Below are 21,155 nucleotides of genomic sequence, written 5' to 3' on the forward strand. Positions count from 1 at the left end.
TATTCTTCCTATTAAACGTATCAAACTATTCTAACACGGCCTTCGACTTCTTGGAAATTCGCAACCGAAACGAATCAAGGTGGCGCAGCGGTGCCTAGCTCTTCGAGTTAGTGCGTTACGCCTATGACCTAGTGTTTGCTGGAGTGAAATTACATTATTAAACGATGGAAAAATACACTAAAACGCGAATAACGTTAGGTTTTGAGTTTTGTAATCTTGCGCGACGTATTTTTGGTACATTTTAGCCCGAAAGATCAAAGAAAATTGAGAAACAGTGAAACACGAATACGATGGTAAATTACCATGGTAATTTACCACAGTAAATTACCCTGGTAATTACCAGGGTAATTACCATTTTCGTAATTTACCTGAGAAAATTGTAAATTACTGTTACCAGGGTAATTTACCGCGTAAATTACCAGGGTAAATTACCGATTCGTATCTCTAGTTTTAACCAGTCTTACAATAAATATACTGACAGACTACATCATCAAGCGAAATTGTGGTTTTTCAGATATGTAGACCTCGTGAAGAGTATACTTGAAATGGTTTTCATGTGGTTTTGCAACTAAAAAATAAAGAAAGCGAAGAACCACGTGAGGTTCGCGGACCACCGCTCGAACAAATGTAAAGGGTATTTTTGGGTGGAGGTTTTTATGTAGGCATCATTTGGGGGCCAACGCGAACACGGAAATGAACTCGAAAATGTCCAGGGGCGCTTAGTTCAATGGGCCGGAACGCTTTTTTCGGCCCTTCAAATAGGTTACGGTTATGAGTCGCTCTCTGACCCCATTCGATCGCTACATTTTTACTCGCGAGCCTTTCTAGTTTTTCTGGTAAAGGGTCATTTCTGCGGATGTCCTTTCAAAACCTTCTAGATTGATATTAAGATAACAGCCACGAATTAAATGTAAAGGAAAATACAATTTGCGATGTCTCTGTAGATACGTATTTCAAGGGGTAACGCCGTTAGAAGTTCTTTTTTAATACCTCGGGTCTTACAAGATGGCGCCAACAGTCTGAAACGTAGCTAAGTTTTCTTTATATAATATATTATTAGAAGTAGATTTAAATAAATTAGTAAGTATTTATTGGCGCCAACAGTCTGAAACGAAGCTAAGTTTGGTTTACGTAATATATTATTAGAAGTAGATTTAAATAAATTAGTAAGTATTTATTCCTTTATAATAGAAATAACGACATAGAAATCGAACCTCAAAGGGCTCTACTCTAAATGTTTGTTTCCCCGTAAGTTTTTTATGAGCTATTTTCTACTATTGTGAAATACGAAGGAAGTACGCGTTACAAAATAAGGCCTTCGACTTAGACATTATGCATAGGTAATTAAGCCCACGCTAGAAAACACGCATCTGGAAAGTGGAGTTGTCTAGACGTTGCGCATTTATATTATGTTTATATAAAGAGGATTTTAAGGGAATAAACCCTCTGAATGTTTTCTGTAGAATACACCAATACGCATATATTAAGGGAGAAGACCCTTTTACAGGGGTACCGCCATTGTGTATACATTTTTAATAATCTACTTGTTACTAGTTGGGGTGGCGAAGTGGTTAGCACTTTCGCCTCGTAGCGAGAGGAGCCGGGTTCGATCCCAGCTTGTGGCACTGGGTGAGAACTCGGAACAACTCATTCTGCGTTGAGTTTGCAAGTTCTATCCCCACTGGTTTAAGGGGATTTCCCCCGAGCTCTTCGGTTTCCCCTTCCATAAAAACTTGTTGAGGTTAAGGGTAATAGTTAATGTAGGGAGCTGTTGGCTTGATCGCGTGGCATGCAGGGCGTGCCACCACCCTCCTACGAATTGTAACCTGACCACCTGAATTAAAGGCTTCAAAAGTCGCTTAATGACTTAGGCCTTGGGTATTAGCCTAGCTGATTATTATTATTATTATAGTTGGCGCCATCAGTTCACAATAAAAATATCAAAAATGATAAAACCCGCGAAAGTCTAATTTAAATTTGTGTTATTTAAAAGCTGAAATTTTGTATAAATATATTTTCCAAAATATTTTATATAAACTTTCAGCTTGAAATACCACTTAAATTATTATAATTATGTAATAAATATAATAATTTAATTTTTCTATTAAAATCTTGCGCCAAAATATTCACACTCGATGGTGGTTTCTAAATGTTTGTTTCCCTGTATGTATTATGCGAATTGGTTTATAGTTTTCAGAGTAATTTTTTGATTCGGCCTGTAGTTATAATTGTTTTATTAAAGCTAAAACTTGATGAACCAACTCAACCATACGTTACGACACTTTTAATTTGTTGAATAAGTAATAACTTAAAATCTGTTAAGACCACATTTTAAATTTAGATCATTAAAAATTAAAAAATAGTCGTTTTAAGAAAATTTTAAACCATCTTTATCTCTATGCCCTATGAAAATTTTAAACCATCTTTATCTCTATGCCCTATGAAAATTTTAAACCATCTTTATCTCTATGCCCAATGAAAATGTTAAACCATCTTTATCTCTATGCCCAATGAAAATGTTAAACCATCTTTATCTCTATGCCCTATGAAAATTTTAAACCATCTTTATCACTATGCCCAATGAAAATGTTAAACCATCTTTATCTCTATGCCCTATGAAAATTTTAAACCATCTTTATCTCTATGCCCAATGAAAATTTTAAACCATCTTTATCTCTATGCCCAATGAAAATGTTAAACCATCTTTATCTCTATGCCCTATGAAAATTTTAAACCATCTTTATCTCTATGCCCTATGAAAATTTTAAACCATCTTTATCTCTATGCCCAATGAAAATGTTAAACCATCTTTATCTCTATGCCCAATGAAAATGTTAAACCATCTTTATCTCTATGCCCTATGAAAATTTTAAACCATCTTTATCACTATGCCCAATGAAAATGTTAAACCATCTTTATCTCTATGCCCTATGAAAATTTTAAACCATCTTTATCTCTATGCCCAATGAAAATTTTAAACCATCTTTATCTCTATGCCCAATGAAAATGTTAAACCATCTTTATCTCTATGCCCTATGAAAATTTTAAACCATCTTTATCTCTATGCCCTATGAAAATTTTAAACCATCTTTATCTCTATGCCCTATGAACTCTTTTTTGTATTATTCATTACAGTATCTACAGTTCTAAGCTCTTAACAACTCTTATAATTAATTGGCTTAATTGGCGACCGAGATATGAGTTAATTAAAAGACGTTGTTTAGAAGCGTTCTGATTGTATTTGAGCGTTACTCTAACAATACAGTGGGATGCTAAGCGATACCTTACCCCATTGGGAGACAAAAAAAATTCTTAAATATTCATAGGGTTTCCCTTTAAGATCACAAAGATTCCCAAATTAGCATTACAAGTTTACATAAAGACACGTAGCGAATAACACGAGAAGCTTATTAAAAGGGGGATTTTCGTCCGCTATGCTGAAGATTTCAGTACTGTAGCAGACGATAAAACAGTAGTTTGTGGGGATAACAAAGGGTACTGAAAGTTAAATATGAAAATTTATTAGCGTCACTTGACTTTCTAGTGATACCGCCAAATGAAATTATCCAAATGTTGATTGTCAAAAATCTAAAAACCCTATTTGATGAAGCTAAAATTAAACTTCATTTTATTTGAAGGGGCGCAGGAAAAAAATCATCTGAAAATTTGTACATTTGTTCGAATTTCAATCGTCCGAACGGTGGAACAAATGTTCGAATCGGTAGAATCACTTGTCCGAATTCTGTCGCTAAATTAGTATTTCTTATTGCTGTTTTTGGTCCGGATTTTTTTTAGTGCAAGAATTAAAAATAAAAAACTACATTGTAAATATCGTTAGTATTTAAAATAGTAAGTGGGAATTGCGTTGAATGTTGTGGGTATTTTAGGTTAGGTTAGGTTAGGCTCACGTTAATGTTACTATTTTCTTATATTAACAATATTAAAAAAAACAACCAATTCCCAATGTTCGAAAAAACGGACAAACGATTATTCGAACAAATGAAATTCGCCAGTAAAGTTAACATAAATTGAATGACTAAATCACCAACAAAAGTTGTGATAATTTTTCGGGCAAATGAAATACGTTTTCGGACATACGATCCTGTTTTCCGGCATTCGGACAAATGATCATTCGGACATTTGTACCACCGTTCGGACGAATGAAATTCGAACAAATGTACCCAAATCGAAAATTTTACAAGAAGGCAATAACTATAATTGGGCGTTTTTAAAAACAATTCTTTTTATATCGCAATTAAATATTAAAATATGTTATGTCATTTCAATAAAAATTTATCTTGAAATTCTTACTTTTAAAATAATAACAGCGTACTAAATCTGAGACGTTAATAGCTATTTATTTTATAAATATGTTTGCGCCTCACCGGGTTTTTGTACGTTGGCCCAAACTTAAAAACATTTTATTTTAAAGGGTGGCCAAGTGGTTAGCACTTTTGCCTGGCAGCAAGAGGAACCCGTGTTCGATGCCAGCTGGTGGCACTCGGAACATCTCCTTTTGCATTGAGTTCTTTCGCTGTCTGTTAAAAGGGTTTTACTCCGAGTAATTCGGTTTCCTTTTTCTCTTAAAACTTGCACAGGTTTTAAAGAAATAGTGAGTGTGGGGACTCTAGTGGTTATCTGCCCACGCGGGTTAAATTCCCCTGTTTCGCTGGGAAAAGGGATTCAGGCAATGCAGGTTATTGACCCAAAATTTATAGAAAAATCGCTGTGTAGAAAGGATGGTGTAAAAAAGGAATTCTGCTGTAATACTTGTGATATTTTTAAATCTCCAAAGAATTTATTTTCCCTAGGAAAGGTTTTCTAATCACCGTGTGTGTGTGGGCGGAAACGCGTTCGCAGTGCAGCTTCTAGAATTTAGGAAAGGGCTTATTTTTATTAAAAAGACTTGGTGTTTTTGCAATATTTATGTGTACCGTTTATTTGTGTTGGGACTTGTATGGGTGTCGTGTCTGTGTTTGGTATGTACGGCGTTCCTTTCTCTCCAGTGACGTAGCCAATTATTCGTCAAGAAGGGGGTGGAAATTTAGTGCAGTCAAAGGTAGGCTCAAGGGGGGTCTGGACCCGAAAATTCAGCTTTAGCGGAAGCGTAAATTATTAGATAAGAGAGTTTTACATTTCGTGTTCGATTTAAATTATGGCGTAGAAGAAATTCATATGTTGCGGCTTACCTAGAACAAAAACCAATTCAGCGACCTGGAGTTGAACCCATTCCCTCCTACTTGTAAGGCGAGTGTTCTACTTCAGAACGGTACAACGATATTTAGAAAAATAGCTTTGGAAAAAGTTCGTTTTCTTTTATGCTTTTATAAACGTATTAACGTCAATTTATTCTATTATATATTTTCAATATTTATAAATTAAATTAAAATTAAAATTAATAAAATATTTTAATTAATGCATGTCGCTTTATTGAAATTTAATAATATCACAGGCAAACTTTTAAGAGGAGAAGCATATTTTATATTTATAATATCAATTGGAGGAAATCTAAAAAATTACCTTAATTTTAATTGAGAAATCCCTGGATAGTACTGAAATTTAATCTAAAAGCAAGTTTTCTTCAAGAACATCATTAACTTAAAATAAATATTAGATAAGGGCATAATCTAATCTATGTTTCAAGAAACATTTAATATTAAAACTATGTATTTATTGAATAAAAACATTCAAAGCTCTTATTCGTAATAATTAGGAAATTTTTAATATTTTTAATCAAATACTAATTTACGAAGCTTTCAACGCTTATAGAAACTTACAACAGGTGTCGCGTCACTCGATTTTTAAAAGGGAATTTTCGGATTCAATATATCAATAATATTTTATAAACGTTTGAGAAAAAAATAAAAGTTAGACGTTATAAACGATTTAATTTCAATAAATAAATGATTTAATTAGTTATTAAAAAGGTTCACCAGTTCCCCCGAAACATTGAATATCTATAAATGTAAGTCTTAAAGTTTGTCCTTTTATTTATTTATTTATTTATTTGTATGTCATGTTCCTAAAAACTCGAGGACCGTTAGCTCTAGAGCTTTGAAATTTTAACTCAACGCTCAGGGCCTGATTTCCAACAAAACGCGCCTAATTAAAAATACCTAACGTGGTTATTAATCTAATTCAATTTTACTCATAATTCAATTTTATTTTACTGGACTTTGGGCTTTCGCCTCTTTGCTCCCCTTATCTATTATCACGGCTGGTCTCGGCTTTCAATTTGTTTTCTCGACTTTCACCCTTTTGCTTTCCTTATCTCCTCTCTTGAGTTCCTTGCGCCCGTCCCGATCTTCAACCTTTTTTAACGGGCTAGTGTGAAATTTGTAGAAGGGGAGTTAGTGTGAAAGAAAGGGACTTCGTAGAAGGGGAGTTAGTGTGAAAGAAAGGGACTTCGTAGAAGGGGAGTTAGTGTGAAAGAAAGGGACTTCGTAGAAGGGGAGTTAGTGTGAAAGAAGGGGAGTTAGTGTGAAAGAAAGGGACTTCGTAGAAGGGGAGTTAGTGTGAAAGAAAGGGACTTCGTAGAAGGGGAGTTACTGTGAAAGAAAGGGACTTCGTAGAAGGGGAGTTAGTGTGAAAGAAGGGGAGTTAGTGTGAAAGAAAGGGTCTTCGTAGAAGGGGAGTTAGTGTGAAAGAAAGGGACTTCGTAGAAGGGGAGTTAGTGTGAAAGAAAGGGACTTCGTAGAAGGGGAGTTACTGTGAAAGAAAGGGACTTCGTAGAAGGGGAGTTAGTGTGAAAGAAAGGGACTTCGTAGAAGGGGAGTTAGTGTGAAAGAAAGGGACTTCGTAGAAGGGGAGTTAGTGTGAAAGAAAGGGACTTCGTAGAAGGGGAGTTAGTGTGAAAGAAGGGGAGTTAGTGTGAAAGAAAGGGTCTTCGTAGAAGGGGAGTTAGTGTGAAAGAAAGGGACTTCGTAGAAGGGGAGTTACTGTGAAAGAAAGGGACTTCGTAGAAGGGGAGTTAGTGTGAAAGAAGGGGAGTTAGTGTGAAAGAAAGGGTCTTCGTAGAAGGGGAGTTAGTGTGAAAGAAAGGGACTTCGTAGAAGGGGAGTTAGTGTGAAAGAAAGGGACTTCGTAGAAGGGGAGTTACTGTGAAAGAAAGGGACTTCGTAGAAGGGGAGTTAGTGTGAAAGAAAGGGACTTCGTAGAAGGGGAGTTACTGTGAAAGAAAGGGACTTCGTAGAAGGGGAGTTAGTGTGAAAGAAAGGGACTTCGTAGAAGGGGAGTTAGAGTGAAAGAAAGGGACTTCGTAGAAGGGGAGTTAGTGTGAAAGAAAGGGACTTCGTAGAAGGGGAGTTAGTGTGAAAGAAGGGGAGTTAGTGTGAAAGAAAGGGTCTTCGTAGAAGGGGAGTTAGTGTGAAAGAAGGGGAGTTAGTGTGAAAGAAAGGGTCTTCGTAGAAGGGGAGTTAGTGTGAAAGAAGGGGAGTTAGTGTGAAAGAAAGGGACTTCGTAGAAGGGGAGTTAGTGTGAAAGAAGGGGAGTTAGTGTGAAAGAAAGGGTCTTCGTAGAAGGGGAGTTAGTGTGAAAGAAAGGGACTTCGTAGAAGGGGAGTTAGTGTGAAAGAAAGGGACTTCGTAGAAGGGGAGTTACTGTGAAAGAAAGGGACTTCGTAGAAGGGGAGTTAGTGTGAAAGAAAGGGACTTCGTAGAAGGGGAGTTAGTGTGAAAGAAAGGGACTTCGTAGAAGGGGAGTTAGTGTGAAAGAAAGGGACTTCGTAGAAGGGGAGTTAGTGTGAAAGAAGGGGAGTTAGTGTGAAAGAAAGGGTCTTCGTAGAAGGGGAGTTAGTGTGAAAGAAAGGGACTTCGTAGAAGGGGAGTTACTGTGAAAGAAAGGGACTTCGTAGAAGGGGAGTTAGTGTGAAAGAAGGGGAGTTAGTGTGAAAGAAAGGGTCTTCGTAGAAGGGGAGTTAGTGTGAAAGAAAGGGACTTCGTAGAAGGGGAGTTAGTGTGAAAGAAAGGGACTTCGTAGAAGGGGAGTTACTGTGAAAGAAAGGGACTTCGTAGAAGGGGAGTTAGTGTGAAAGAATGGGACTTCGTAGAAGGGGAGTTAGTGTGAAAGAAAGGGACTTCGTAGAAGAGGAGTTAGTGTGAAAGAAGGGGAGTTAGTGTGAAAGAAAGGGTCTTCGTAGAAGGGGAGTTAGTGTGAAAGAAAGGGACTTCGTAGAAGGGGAGTTAGTGTGAAAGAAGGGGAGTTAGTGTGAAAGAAGGGGAGTTAGTGTGAAAGAAAGGGTCTTCGTAGAAGGGGAGTTAGTGTGAAAGAAAGGGACTTCGTAGAAGGGGAGTTAGTGTGAAAGAAGGGGAGTTAGTGTGAAAGAAAGGGTCTTCGTAGAAGGGGAGTTAGTGTGAAAGAAAGGGACTTCGTAGAAGGGGAGTTAGTGTGAAAGAAGGGGAGTTAGTGTGAAAGAAGGGGAGTTAGTGTGAAAGAAGGGGAGTTAGTGTGAAAGAAAGGGTCTTCGTAGAAGGGGAGTTAGTGTGAAAGAAAGGGACTTCGTAGAAGGGGAGTTAGTGTGAAAGAAAGGGTCTTCGTAGAAGGGGAGTTAGTGTGAAAGAAAGGGACTTCGTAGAAGGGGAGTTAGTGTGAAAGAAGGGGAGTTAGTGTGAAAGAAGGGGAGTTAGTGTGAAAGAAGGGGAGTTAGTGTGAAAGAAGGGGAGTTAGTGTGAAAGAAAGGGTCTTCGTAGAAGTGGAGTTAGTGTGAAAGAAAGGGACTTCGTAGAAGGGGAGTTAGTGTGAAAGAAAGGGACTTCGTAGAAGGGGAGTTAGTGTGAAAGAAAGGGACTTCGTAGAAGGGGAGTTACTGTGAAAGAAAGGGACTTCGTAGAAGGGGAGTTAGTGTGAAAGAAAGGGACTTCGTAGAAGGGGAGTTAGTGTGAAAGAAGGGGAGTTAGTGTGAAAGAAAGGGACTTCGTAGAAGGGGAGTTAGTGTGAAAGAAAGGGACTTCGTAGAAGGGGAGTTAGTGTGAAAGAAAGGGACTTCGTAGAAGGGGAGTTAGTGTGAAAGAAGGGGAGTTAGTGTGAAAGAAAGGGACTTCGTAGAAGGGGAGTTAGTGTGAAAGAAGGGGAGTTAGTGTGAAAGAAAGGGTCTTCGTAGAAGGGGAGTTAGTGTGAAAGAAAGGGACTTCGTAGAAGGGGAGTTAGTGTGAAAGAAAGGGACTTCGTAGAAGGGGAGGTTTAGTTGGGATTTTTAAGTATTTCAGGACTTTTTGCTACACGTGTTACGTGTGTTACGTTTTTGCTACGAGTGTTACGTTTTTGCTACGAGTGTTACGTTTTTGCTACGAGTGTTACGTTTTTGCTACGAGTGTTACGTTTTTGCTACGAGTGTTACGTTTTAGCTACGAGTGTTACGTTTTTGCTACTAGTGTTACGTTTTTGCTACGAGTGTTACGTTTTTGCTACGAGTGTTACGTTTTTGCTACGAGTGTTACGTTTTTGTTACGCGTGTTGCGTTTTTGCTACGAGTGTTACGTTTTTGCTACGAGTGTTACGTTTTTGCTACGAGTGTTACGTTTTTGCTACGAGTGTTACGTTTTTGCTACGAGTGTTACGTTTTTGTTACGAGTGTTACGTTTTTGCTACGGGTGTTACGTTTTTGCTACGAGTGTTACGTTTTTGCTACGAGTGTTGCGTTTTTGCTACAGCGTTTACGTACAAATCAGATTTAATTCATTAAAACTAAAGCCCCATTTTCATGCTCGCTGGTAGCGGTTAAAAATCGACCAAATCCGCTTCCGCTACACACTTTTTCACTTTCCGCGTCGATCTGTTTCAAACAGATATTTTAGCTTTATTTTCACGCTTGCGAGTGGCGAATGCGAATTTTGACGATTTTTATCCGCTTCCAGCGAGCATGATAATGGGCCTAAAGACCCCGGGCGAAGCCGGGTATTAAAGCTAGTTTTAAATAAAATATATTGTATGTTTAAATTGTTTTAAATTATTCTTTAAAAACTGATGACACGATTCTCATTTAACCTAAAAAATGAAGAATTGAAAGAGTAAAGCTCCGCAAAAAACCTAAAATAAAACGTCCAAAGATTAAACGGGATTTGTACCAATTTGGGAATAGGTTTTTCCGTATTTTCGTTCGTAATAAGTAGAAATTGATGAGTCTGCGGGAAGACGAAGAGACTGCGCTGGGAAAGGGATTTCGTTTAAGAAGCTAAAAACAATCGGGAATTCCAATAACGAACGACTTTTGGAAAGCGAAGCGACTACTACTGTACAGGGAAGATCGATCATTATTGAAATTGATGTCGGAATACGGCGTATACCCGGAAAAAGGCGCGCTTCCGCTTAATCCCGGGGCTGGAGGGAATACTGGACCCCTTAAAAAACGCCGACCCCAAAAATGAGCGTCGATGAATCTCCGTTTAGAGGACGAAATAGATGAGTGGGGGCCCGCTCGAAACGGATGGCGGTAGTTTTCTTCCCCTCTAACCACGCGCCTATTTGGGGGACATTAACCCCCGAGGAGGGGTTAGAGCCCCAGTCAACGAGTTTTTCATTCTAGTAGTATCATGGCGGCAGTGATGGGCACCGCTCCTCTCATTGTGAGCGCTTTTGTTATTATGAGCGAAATTGAGCGGTAAAAGGTTTTTTTTTAAAAGGGCGCGAAATGAAATAGAGAGGAGCGTTTATTTTACTGCTCAAAAAGATCGGAATGAGAGTAGTGCTCAAAATAGAGCGGAAAGAAAGGAGTGCTTATTTTACCGCCCAAAAAGGAGCGGAAAGAGAGGAGCGCTTATTTTACCACTCAAAAATGAGCGGAAAGAGAGGGGCGCTTATTTTACCGCTCAAAAAGGAGCGGAAAGAGAGGAGTGCTTAATTTACCGCTCAAAAAAGAGCGGAAAGAGAGGAGCGCTTATTTTATCGCTCAAAAAAGAGCGGAAAGAGAGGAGCGTTTATTTTACCGCTCAATAAAGAGCGAAAAGAGAGGAGCGTTTATTTTACCGCTCAATAAAGAGCGGAAAGAGAGGAGCGTTTATTTTACCGCTCAATAAAGAGCGGAAAGAGAGGAGCGCTTATTTTATCGCTCAAAAATGCGTGAGCGTGAGTGGATATTATGCTAGCGAGTGCGAGCGGTTAGTGAGCTGAGCGACTCTTTGATGAAAATGCCCAACACTGCATGGCGGCGACCGTCGCAGATGCTATATTACCCTTTAATAGCCGCTACAGACCGGATGTGGATTGCCAGTTTTTACGCGGGGAATTGGTGCGTTGGTCTACTTTCTTAATACCGCCAAGCTATGGAAACGATACGAAGTTGGCAGCTGACCAAACAAAAAAACGCCGCCATTGACTACAACAATACGTTGATGTCCACAAACCTCAACCGCTTCATATACGTAACGATCTCGTTTGAAAAAAAAATTACGAACACGGAAATTTTTCTCATAGCCACACTGGCGTTGGAAATAGGATCTGTCATGTGTAATAGTCCCAAAAAAAGGATTTTGTGACAGAAATTCGTCGGCGAAGTGAGCAAACTGGAATGGCTGGCCACCACCCTCCTACACATTGTAACCCGACCACCTGATTTAAAGGCATTAAAAGTCGTTTGATGACTTGGGCTTAAGTTAATACCTTGGGTATTAGCTTAGCTTAAAAAGAAAAGGTATGATAACTAATCTTATCGTGTCAAAGCTAAAATGCTCGGCTCAAAATGGGGTTGCGACACAAATTCCTCAGTGAGCCTCATTGAGGGACTTTAAATCCTTAAAATAGCTTTAAAAATTAAATGATCTGAAAATACCCGCCAAACTGACTCAAAAAATATTAAAAACGACCTCTAAATTTCGTAAAAATGACTTCAATATACTTTAAGAATAGCCTCAAAATATCATACCAGTAGCTTCAAAATATTTTTAAAATAGTTTTAAAGTAAAATGACCTTAAATACCGGAAACACAGCCTGAAAATATCATAAAGTTGCTTCCAAATAAAAAAACCCCAATGTTTTTAAGCCAGCCTAAAAATACCACAAAAATAGCCGAAGCATATCATAACAATAACTTCCACAAATCTTAATATAGCCCCAAAAATCGTAAAAGACCTCAGATTACCCCCCAAACAGCCTCAAATATATAAATTCAACCTCAAAATCTTAAAACTGATCTGTATTCGCGAAATGAGCAATTGTTAGTTTCTTAAATTTCCAAGCTCGCCCTTTATTTACGAATTAAAATAAATAGAAGACCAACTTACGTATAAAATAAGAGATAATTTTTTTAAAACATTACAACTTTAATTACGCAATAAAAGCATGTTAAAAACATATCTACATATGTATCAACGACGACGACGACTAGTTTCGCGTCTCATTCGAGAGCATCATCAGGTCTCAATGAGACGCGAAACTAGTCGTCGTCGTCGTTGATACATATGTAGATATGTTTTTAACATGCTTTTATTGCGTAATTAAAGTTGTAATGTTTTAAAAAAATTATCTCTTTATTTGCGAAACTGATTCATGGAGAAGTACGTCCGAAGGTCCTCAACGCAAGTAGTCCCCTACCAACGTACGTCGAGAAAGCGAAACAAGAACCCTTGAGGATACAAATTTGCATTGGTACGTTCGTCGCCTATTGAGACAGTCTGAGTATGGGTCGAACGAGTGTCTGTACCAGACGAGCTTTCGTTATCATAATAAACGTAAGTAAACATAATACACGTAAGTATGACACTTCCTATTCTCCCGCGCTAGTTTGTTTAATCAGTGTTTGTTTCGCCAATGACCATATATATCACTACCTGGCTAAGAACTGACAACCCTCGTCGAGTTGTTACTGATCTTTGGAATTGCCTAATAGAAGGATCAGAAAAGGCTTTCAACGGTAAAAATAACTTTAACTTTGGCAAAATAATGATAAATTCTTGCCTGGCAGAAATTTGGCCTACAAAAGGATTAGGAAATGACGAGTTCCCACTTCCGAAACATCCGATTACGCAATCACTCCACGTCAAACTATCATTAAACGATAAGTTAAAGCAAGAGACAGAAGAAAAATAGTCTGCCAGGAAAACTTCCAACTTCTCCGTCATGTAGCACTTTGAAAATGCTTTATTCGTGAGTTCGCCCGAATTCCTACTTTTGGTTAAAGTTAATAAAAACCACGTATGGACTATTATGCAGTTAATTCCATTATAAAAATGGGACAAAAGAAAGGGAAACACTAAAAAATTTATAGTAATGATAAATTTGGTATTTCGTAAGTTTCATCATTACTATAAATTTGTTAGTGTTTAACAATGATAATTATTGATTTTTATTGCGCGGGAATTAATATAATTAGAAGGTTCTTTTAAACCAAGGAATACTTCTGAGCATGATTCCATACCAGAGTGACTGAGAAAATCATATCACCTCTGGCCGGAACGGAACCTAAAACCTTCGGATAACCGTTCCAACGCCACTACCATTGGACTACCGAGGCTACGGGCGAACAGGCTTCGGACATCAAATTTAATAATGACTCGATCGGGTTCGCTTTATTGACGGGATATATTTAACCCGTTGTTGACGGTGCGTTGGCATTTAAAGTCAACTTTTTTATAACAGGTCTTTGATAGCCTGTAGTCATAACAATGATAATTAAGGCTGTTTTTCACTATAGGAGAGAGACGCGATCGACGGCGAGGAAGGACGCAAAAAAATTGTATTAGGCCTAACGGAGATTTTTTGCGTCGAAGCTAACCGTCGTGACGTTTTGGCCTAATGAAAACTAGGCCTTATTGGTTTTTACACACATCTCACGTACAGTGTAGCCGTTGCCGCCGATGCCGCCGATGGCGCCGTGTCACGCATACCTCTTCAACGGTTATAACTAGAAGAGTCAATGATATCTCGTTCAAAAGTACATATATTACCATTGATAGCCTTTCATGAAGTTTTCAAATCGGAGCCCAAGAAGTTGGGAATTTGCCTAATTTACTATTTTCGGTGATTTCCTTTATGTGGTAGATATTTTGTTTAAAATTACGTCCGATAATGTTAAAAAAAATATTATTGGATAGGTTAGGATTCAGCGGACCTACAACTTCGGTCATATCAGTAAATATTAAATTTAAGTATAGTTTTCAGGGTAATTTACGGGACCCCAATTTTCGTGGTTTTATATTTCTGCCTAAAAATCTACATATTTAAGTCCGATTTTCATGAAAGTTATATATTTGAATAGCTGTGGTTTACATATAACCTAGAATTGTAAAAACATTCCTTAAATTTAATTCTAAGTAAGGTTTTTTGGGCAGCGTATACGGACCCCCGCAATTTCCAACATTGTAAATCCGCGTGTTTATAAAGGTCTACGCGCCCGTTTCCCTCTGGCGTTTTTCAAGGCCGTTCAGAGTGGGCCGCGCTTTCAACGTATGACTAGAAGTAATAAGTGTGACACTCAACGTAACAAATAAGTGTGATCAGAAGTAACAAATAAGTGTGATAAGAAGTAACAAATAAGTATGAAACTAATCGAACTAGTCTTTGTCGTATAACCAGAAGAAATTAGTGTGACACTCAACGGCTAACTAGTAGTAACAAATAAGTGTTATCAGAAGGAAAAAATAAGAGTTACACTGATCGAAGGAATCTTCGATGCTTTCAAAGTATGACTAGAAGTAACAAATAAGTGTAAATTTGTATATATGTGACCGTGGGTATATTTTGGTTGTGATAACGGCGCTGCAGGTTGCTGTGAATAGCTCAAACAAACTTAACACATTAGGAGGATTGTGTGTATTCTGACCGTCGTACGTCTTGTTGCTATCAAGATTGGGCGTTCGATTCCTGGCCGAGTGGAAATGAGTTTTCTCAGTCTCTCCAATATGGAATCATGGTTTAAAAGAAACTTCTAATTTTTAGTGTTTAGCTTTTTTGCCTCCTTTTTACTTCTCTACCTTTTCGCGTAATTTATCAATAAACGAAATGGTTTGGTGTCATACTTACGTTTATGACGGGACTTATATTTATAGTAAATATAATAAGACAATTTTTTTTAAATCGAAGCTATAGTCTACGAACGCGCGTTGATTAGTAAAGAAGCGCTCTCGGTCCCAACTGATATTACGCATTACCATATTTATGGAAATTTTGTCCTTTTGGAACAAAGTTTCCAAGCGACGCAAAAATCCCGAACGGAAAGTTCCAGAGAAAATGGAAAAGCCAAACAAGCGTACAAGAAAGGGTCGGTCGTGGACCAAGGCCTAGTAGTATACAATTCGCAGTTGAATAAATGAAAGCTTAAGTTTGAGAGAGGAGAGACTTTTCGATTCATTGTTTGAAACGCGGTTTGGTCCACGGTATGTTAATAAGCGTCAGAGAACGGCTCAAACAGCCTGACGGAAAAAATGTCTTCGCTCAGTTTAGCTCGTCCATTACTCTTATTGGGACCCCCCACTTTATATAGTTAAAGGTATCGACTCACGCGTTCGAAGAAACGTTTTGACGCGAAAAAGTCGCCTTTCGTCATCCGTTATCCTCGTACGTATGGATTGTTTTACGAATGACGGGACTGGCTACGTCGGGGAATTCAAGGCGAACGCCAAGCTAAACCAGACGAAGCACTCGATCCTAATGAAAAAAGTTACTCCAAGAACTTTTATATAGCTATATATAGATAAAACGAGGTAGGAGAGCCCATTTGACACCCTACCTCGTTCAAAAGAAAAAAAATGGCGTAGTTAACGAAGCCATTTTCGAGTTTGTAAAGTTACTTTTAGTAGAAATAGAGCCCGCTTTTTAAATTAAATGTCCTTAACGACCCAAAGGATCCCGAATACCCCAACTATAATATCGAGCTAAGACGGCGATATTCAAAAAGCCGGAAGTAAATTAAGCGAGTGGTTAATGTCATTAGAGGACTCTTGATTACGATACGAACGACGTAGGAACTCGTAAAATTAAATTTTAAATGAGCGGTGCCCAAATTTTGAAATCGAAATATTGTCGTTTTTCTAGTCGTTGTTTTTATTATAAAACAGACCGATTAACGAATTATATACGAAAAAAACCAAAATTGTTAGAGTTTCGATTATTAGGCTTTTATTTACAGAATAAAACCACGTAAGCGTTGAGTTATGAAAAATTTAAACGAAATTCAGGGAAAATTTGGAATAAAAATAATCCCGGCATTTCAATAATATAAATTACCGCGTTTGAGACTGCCAGCGCCATCTGGTAAGACTTCCGGTATTTAAGAATCGTTCTCTAATGGCGTTAGTCCTATGAAAGGTACTTCTCACTGGCGTTCCAGGTAATTAGAATTTTGCAGCCAAAAGTAAATCACCCTTTGTTGACAATATGACCTCTTTAACGCTAGAATTATAACTATATCCGTAGTCATTCTTTATATCCGCCGCGGTCAATAGTGAAAAAAGGAGCAATACAATATGGCCCATAAAACTAGCTATGGATTTTTCGGTGTCCGCCAAGACGATAAAGGAAGAAGAAGAACTTAGGAAAGCGAGGAAAGAGGGAAGGTGAATGAACCTGAACAATGGCTGCGGAAGCAGAAGCAAACCACCAAATGTTTATTAGCCAAAAATCGATTCGCGACGGGGGTCCTTCAACTTCAAAGCGATTACTCATTCGGCAGATAGGGCTTCTCGAAGACCCGCCGCGACCATTGTCGTCAATGGCAGAAACGGAATTGAGAGATATTTGAAGACCAGTAAGTCGATGGCCATCAAGGTCCGCGCCATCATCGGCCGACGCGATTCGAGGTTCTCTAAACGATACCTCGGCTGTATTATTTCCCGTGTCCCCTTCCAGCGGGTAAGGACTGTTATTGATCAAAGTGGGTTTCTCCATCCCCCATGCAGTTCGCTCAACGTTGGGAAAACGAAACGTCGAAAACCGAAAGGAAATCTATGGAACGTCGTATAGGTTCGTTTAAAAGGTTTTCCAACATCAGAAACTCGAAACTCGCCGCCGTTTCCATCAAAGACAATGGCCCACCGCTATTTGACAGCCACTCTACAGGCCACTATCGAAGATATATCCACGCCGACCAGGAACCCATTGTTTGATTTGTTTCGCCAGCTCACCTGCCCATTTCGTCCTCAAATATTGCTCTCTCACTGGACAATTTTAATCGAAGTTCTTCTATCAATATTTTCAACACGAAAAATGAGGAACCTCTGTATTTTATTTAGGTTTCTCAAACCGAATTTGAAAGTACAAATAGGCTACTACTTTGTAAACATGTAAAGGATTTTTAACGAGCCAAATAGTTCTAGCGAGATGTGGCAGACATTTGAGCCTCATAAGTAGAGATACGAATCGGTAATTTACCCTGGTAATTTACGCGGTAAATTACCCTGGTAACAGTAATTTACAATTTTCTCAGGTAAATTACGAAAATGGTAATTACCCTGGTAATTACCATGGTAATTTACCATCGTATTCGTGTTTCACTGTTTCTCAATTTTCTTTGATCTTTCGGGCTAAAATGTACCAAAAATACGTCGCGCAAGATTACAAAACTCAAAACCTAACGTTATTCGCGTTTTAGTGTATTTTTCCATCGTTTAATAATGTAATTTCACTCCAGCAAACACTAGGTCATAGGCGTAACGCACTAACTCGAAGAGCTAGGCACCGCTGCGCCACCTAGATTCGTTTTGGTTGCGAATTTCCAAGAAGTCGAAGGCCGTGTTAGAATAGTTTGATACGTTTAATAGGAAGAATACTTATGTCTAGCCCTGTTTAAGAAGAATCACATTCATAATTCATCTGTCGTCTGCTAAAATGTTAGTTTTATTCTCACGGCCAACTTTGATCTCTCGCGCTACAGCGGCCATCTCATTCGTTGACGTTTCTGTGTTAACCTATTAGCAAAAGATGTGTACGACGTGAACGCCCCTAGCGGATTATTATTTTTAGAATAGTTTTTACATTAAAGTCAATATAAAAACCGAGCGTGGCGCTGAACTCCTACACATTAAAGTACAGTTTATAGGGGGAAAATCCTTGCTCGCGGAATTTAGACGAATGTGTGGGGCGCTGTAGCGCGAACACCGCGTGATCAAAGTTGGCCGTGGTTATTCTGAGCATCTGCGTTGGTTTAGCGTTACTTCGAAGTAGTCTAAAATAACCGCGTAATTTACTGATTTATTAAATTACCGTAATTTAAGAACTCTACTCATAAGTAACATCATTGTACGTATGGTAACATAAATTATCACCGAATTATTTTTCAGAGTTATTGCGCAGCCAAGGCTTAACTCAGCACAGTCCCCTAGTGTTTAACATACCGAAGGAAAAATATACTAATACCAAGCGTGTCATTACCGAAAAAATATAAGACAAGTAAATTAGCCTTAAAACAATATAAATGTTACTTATGATAAGAACTTAACACTACTTAAAAGTGAATTTCATTAACTTTAAAATGATGATATTATTTTTGATGTTTCCTATTGTTTCCATTTTTAAAGTTTTTCTCAAATTTATTCGCTTCCCGGTCTTATAATACTACGCTACAGTAAACTATGGGAAGAATTTCGGTGTATTTGGGACAGTTGGTGTTACACTTTTTAGTCCTGCTTAGTAGTAGGGGCAATGAGTGGAAAAAGAAAAGATAAACGTCCAATTGATCTGAATTGTAGTCTGCTATAAAAGTTATTAAGTTTGTCTGCCGCTTTCAATTGGGTTGGCTAAAGTGTCAAAATTACACTTCGAAATAAAAGCAATAGTATGTTTGATGTGCTATTAAAGCCTTCGAAGCAATTATGTTACTTACAGGGCCGGCGCTAGGATTTTCGGCACCCAGGTAATTTTTACTCCAAAATCTGGTTTTTTGGAAAAACTCAGAAAATTTTAGTTAGGCACCTGTTCCGGTGGGCCCCTTTCGGAGGCCCGGGCCCGGGGTACTTTTGCCCCGCTTACTCCCCCCCCCCCCTAACGCCGGCCCTGGTTACTCAGTAACTTATGATAACGAAGAATCTTACTTTAGAACTTGAAACCGGCACAGTTTCCATTTCAATATTTTTATTTATTTTTTTCTAAGACTCAGAATCCACCATCTAGTGACCGAAATCGAAAGTATTCAAAATGCCAACTGTCACAAACACAAAATTTACGCGATTTCTAACTGCTTTTAAATATACTTTTGGAAAATACTGTAACGATTAGGTTAAATCTAAAAGAAGTACGTTTTTATATTATTAAATTTTAATTATTATATTTACATTATGTAGAAAAATAAATAAAATAGTAAAATCAAGAATGTATTTATTTATATTTAGGAGGAATGATTATGTTGCGACAATCGCCGGGCACGTTGAATGCCTTTCCCCCGTCTCGCGCGGGGGGAAAGACAAAACGTCACCGGCGTTTGATTTCCATCGCGTTAGGTGACGTAAATTTTAAGCAGCCAATGAAATACCGGGACTATTCGTTTTATTTTAAGCGGAGGAGTGTACTGGGGGGACCAACGGGTGGATTGAGAGAAAGGCTAAAAACCATCTCGACATAGACATTCTCTCTAGGTATAAATAAATACATTCTTGGTAAAATCATAGAGAATATAGAACTCCTAGATTCAAAGTCAGACAGCTTTCCGATTGACGGTTTTGTTACGAAGCGATTACCCACTACCGGCACGTGTCCTCCGAAAAATCGGCCTCCATCGGTTGGTTGCCGTGGTGAGTATGGAGCTAAATCTTTCGGAGTTCCGTCAGTGATTTCGAATATATAGTACGAGGTCTATTTTATCATTGGTTATAAAAATAATATATTTATAATAATTAATTAATTAATTTAATAATCAACTAATATGATACTTTATAATCATAATAATCATAATAATAACATTTTTTGTATTCCTTTCAAGAGATGGCGCTCTAGACCTAAAGCCTGAAAGGGGGCGGGGCGTCGGTATAACAGCAGAGCTATCAGCAGAGCGGTACCTAGCCCAAATGGCGCCCTGGGCAAAAAAATAAAATGGCGCCCCCAGAACCTTAGGTAGAAATTTTTAATTTTACAATATCCAATTTAAATGAAAATCTTTGATTTTGCGCCCCTTAAACTTTGGCGCCCTGGGACACTGCCCCGCTCGCCCTACTCAAGGGACGGTTCTGGCTATCAGCTACAATCCCAGGTTCTTACTCGCTTAAATTAGTTCTGGATAAAACGAATAAGAAATCACTAACCTCTGGCCCTCTGCTTTTGTTTGAGTTTCTCCACGATGGCGTCGTAGGCGTCCTCAGCAGCCACTCCGGAATCTTTGGTCAGTCTCTCTTTGACGGCGATGCAAATGTTGTAGGAGGCCATTAGCTCCTCCAGAACGCTGAACGCCTTGACGCCGTAGTTGGACTCTTCGTAGATAATGGAAATGTAGGTCCACTTCAAGAGGCGAATGATCTCCACCATGGCGTGCGCCTGATTCGTGTCGGAAGGTACCGTCCGCAGGAAATACTCGAATCTTTGCTTGTTGCTCAGCTCCGGACTGGTCGAGAAGAAACTGACCTGGAAATAAACAAACGCTGTTAAACATTGAAAACATTCTGAACTCGCTCTGTGTTGGTACGAATTGGTCGAAATTAACACAAAATGAATCAGCTCACTGATCTTTTTCTCATATTTGCAGTTGTCCTTTAATAAACGTGTTAGCTTGAACGTTCTCAACTCTCACAAATTTCCCTGATTTACATCATTTATATATTCAGAAATAGATGTTTACTTAGTATTTCGTCTAATATTTCCTTCGCATTTTTGTCAAAAATCTAATTCGCGAATATTTCCCTCACATTTTTGTTAAAAATTAATTCTCGAATATTTCCCTCATATTTTTGTCAAAAATCTAATTCTCGAATATTTTCCTCACATTTTTGTCAATAATCTAATTCTCGAATATTTCCCTCACATTTTTGTAAAAAATTTAATTATCGAATATTTTCCTCACATTTTTGCAAAAACGTATAGTTCCCTGATATTTTTCTCTGAAATTTCGGTCAAAAATATCATTCTTTGATATTTCCTTCACAAGTTTGTCAACAATCTAATTCCCAAATATTTAAATAAAATTTTTGTCAACAATCTCATTCGCGAATATTTCCCTCACATTTTTGTTGACAACTAAATTCCCTGATATTTGTTGTAATGATTTATAATAAAAAGTACTGCTACTTCATGGAATTTAAAAAATGAT

The 21,155-nt window shown here is 38.2% G+C and overlaps 1 protein-coding gene across 1 annotated transcript in view; it reads right to left on the bottom strand.

The window, feature by feature from the left end:
• Positions 1 to 21,155, bottom strand: part of LOC149925033 (metabotropic glutamate receptor 2-like) — a 250,617-nt gene that overhangs the window by 142,157 nt on the left and 87,305 nt on the right. Inside the window, exon 3 of the mRNA XM_090161689.1 lies at positions 20,158 to 20,473. Within this exon, the coding sequence (XP_090017815.1) occupies positions 20,158 to 20,473 (316 nt within the window). The remainder of the gene's footprint in view (positions 1 to 20,157; positions 20,474 to 21,155) is intronic.

This window comes from Leiobunum rupestre, chromosome 10 (assembly GCF_980474605.1).
Source record: "Leiobunum rupestre chromosome 10, qqLeiRupe1.1.hap1, whole genome shotgun sequence".
NCBI classification, from domain to species: Eukaryota; Metazoa; Arthropoda; class Arachnida; order Opiliones; family Sclerosomatidae; genus Leiobunum; species Leiobunum rupestre.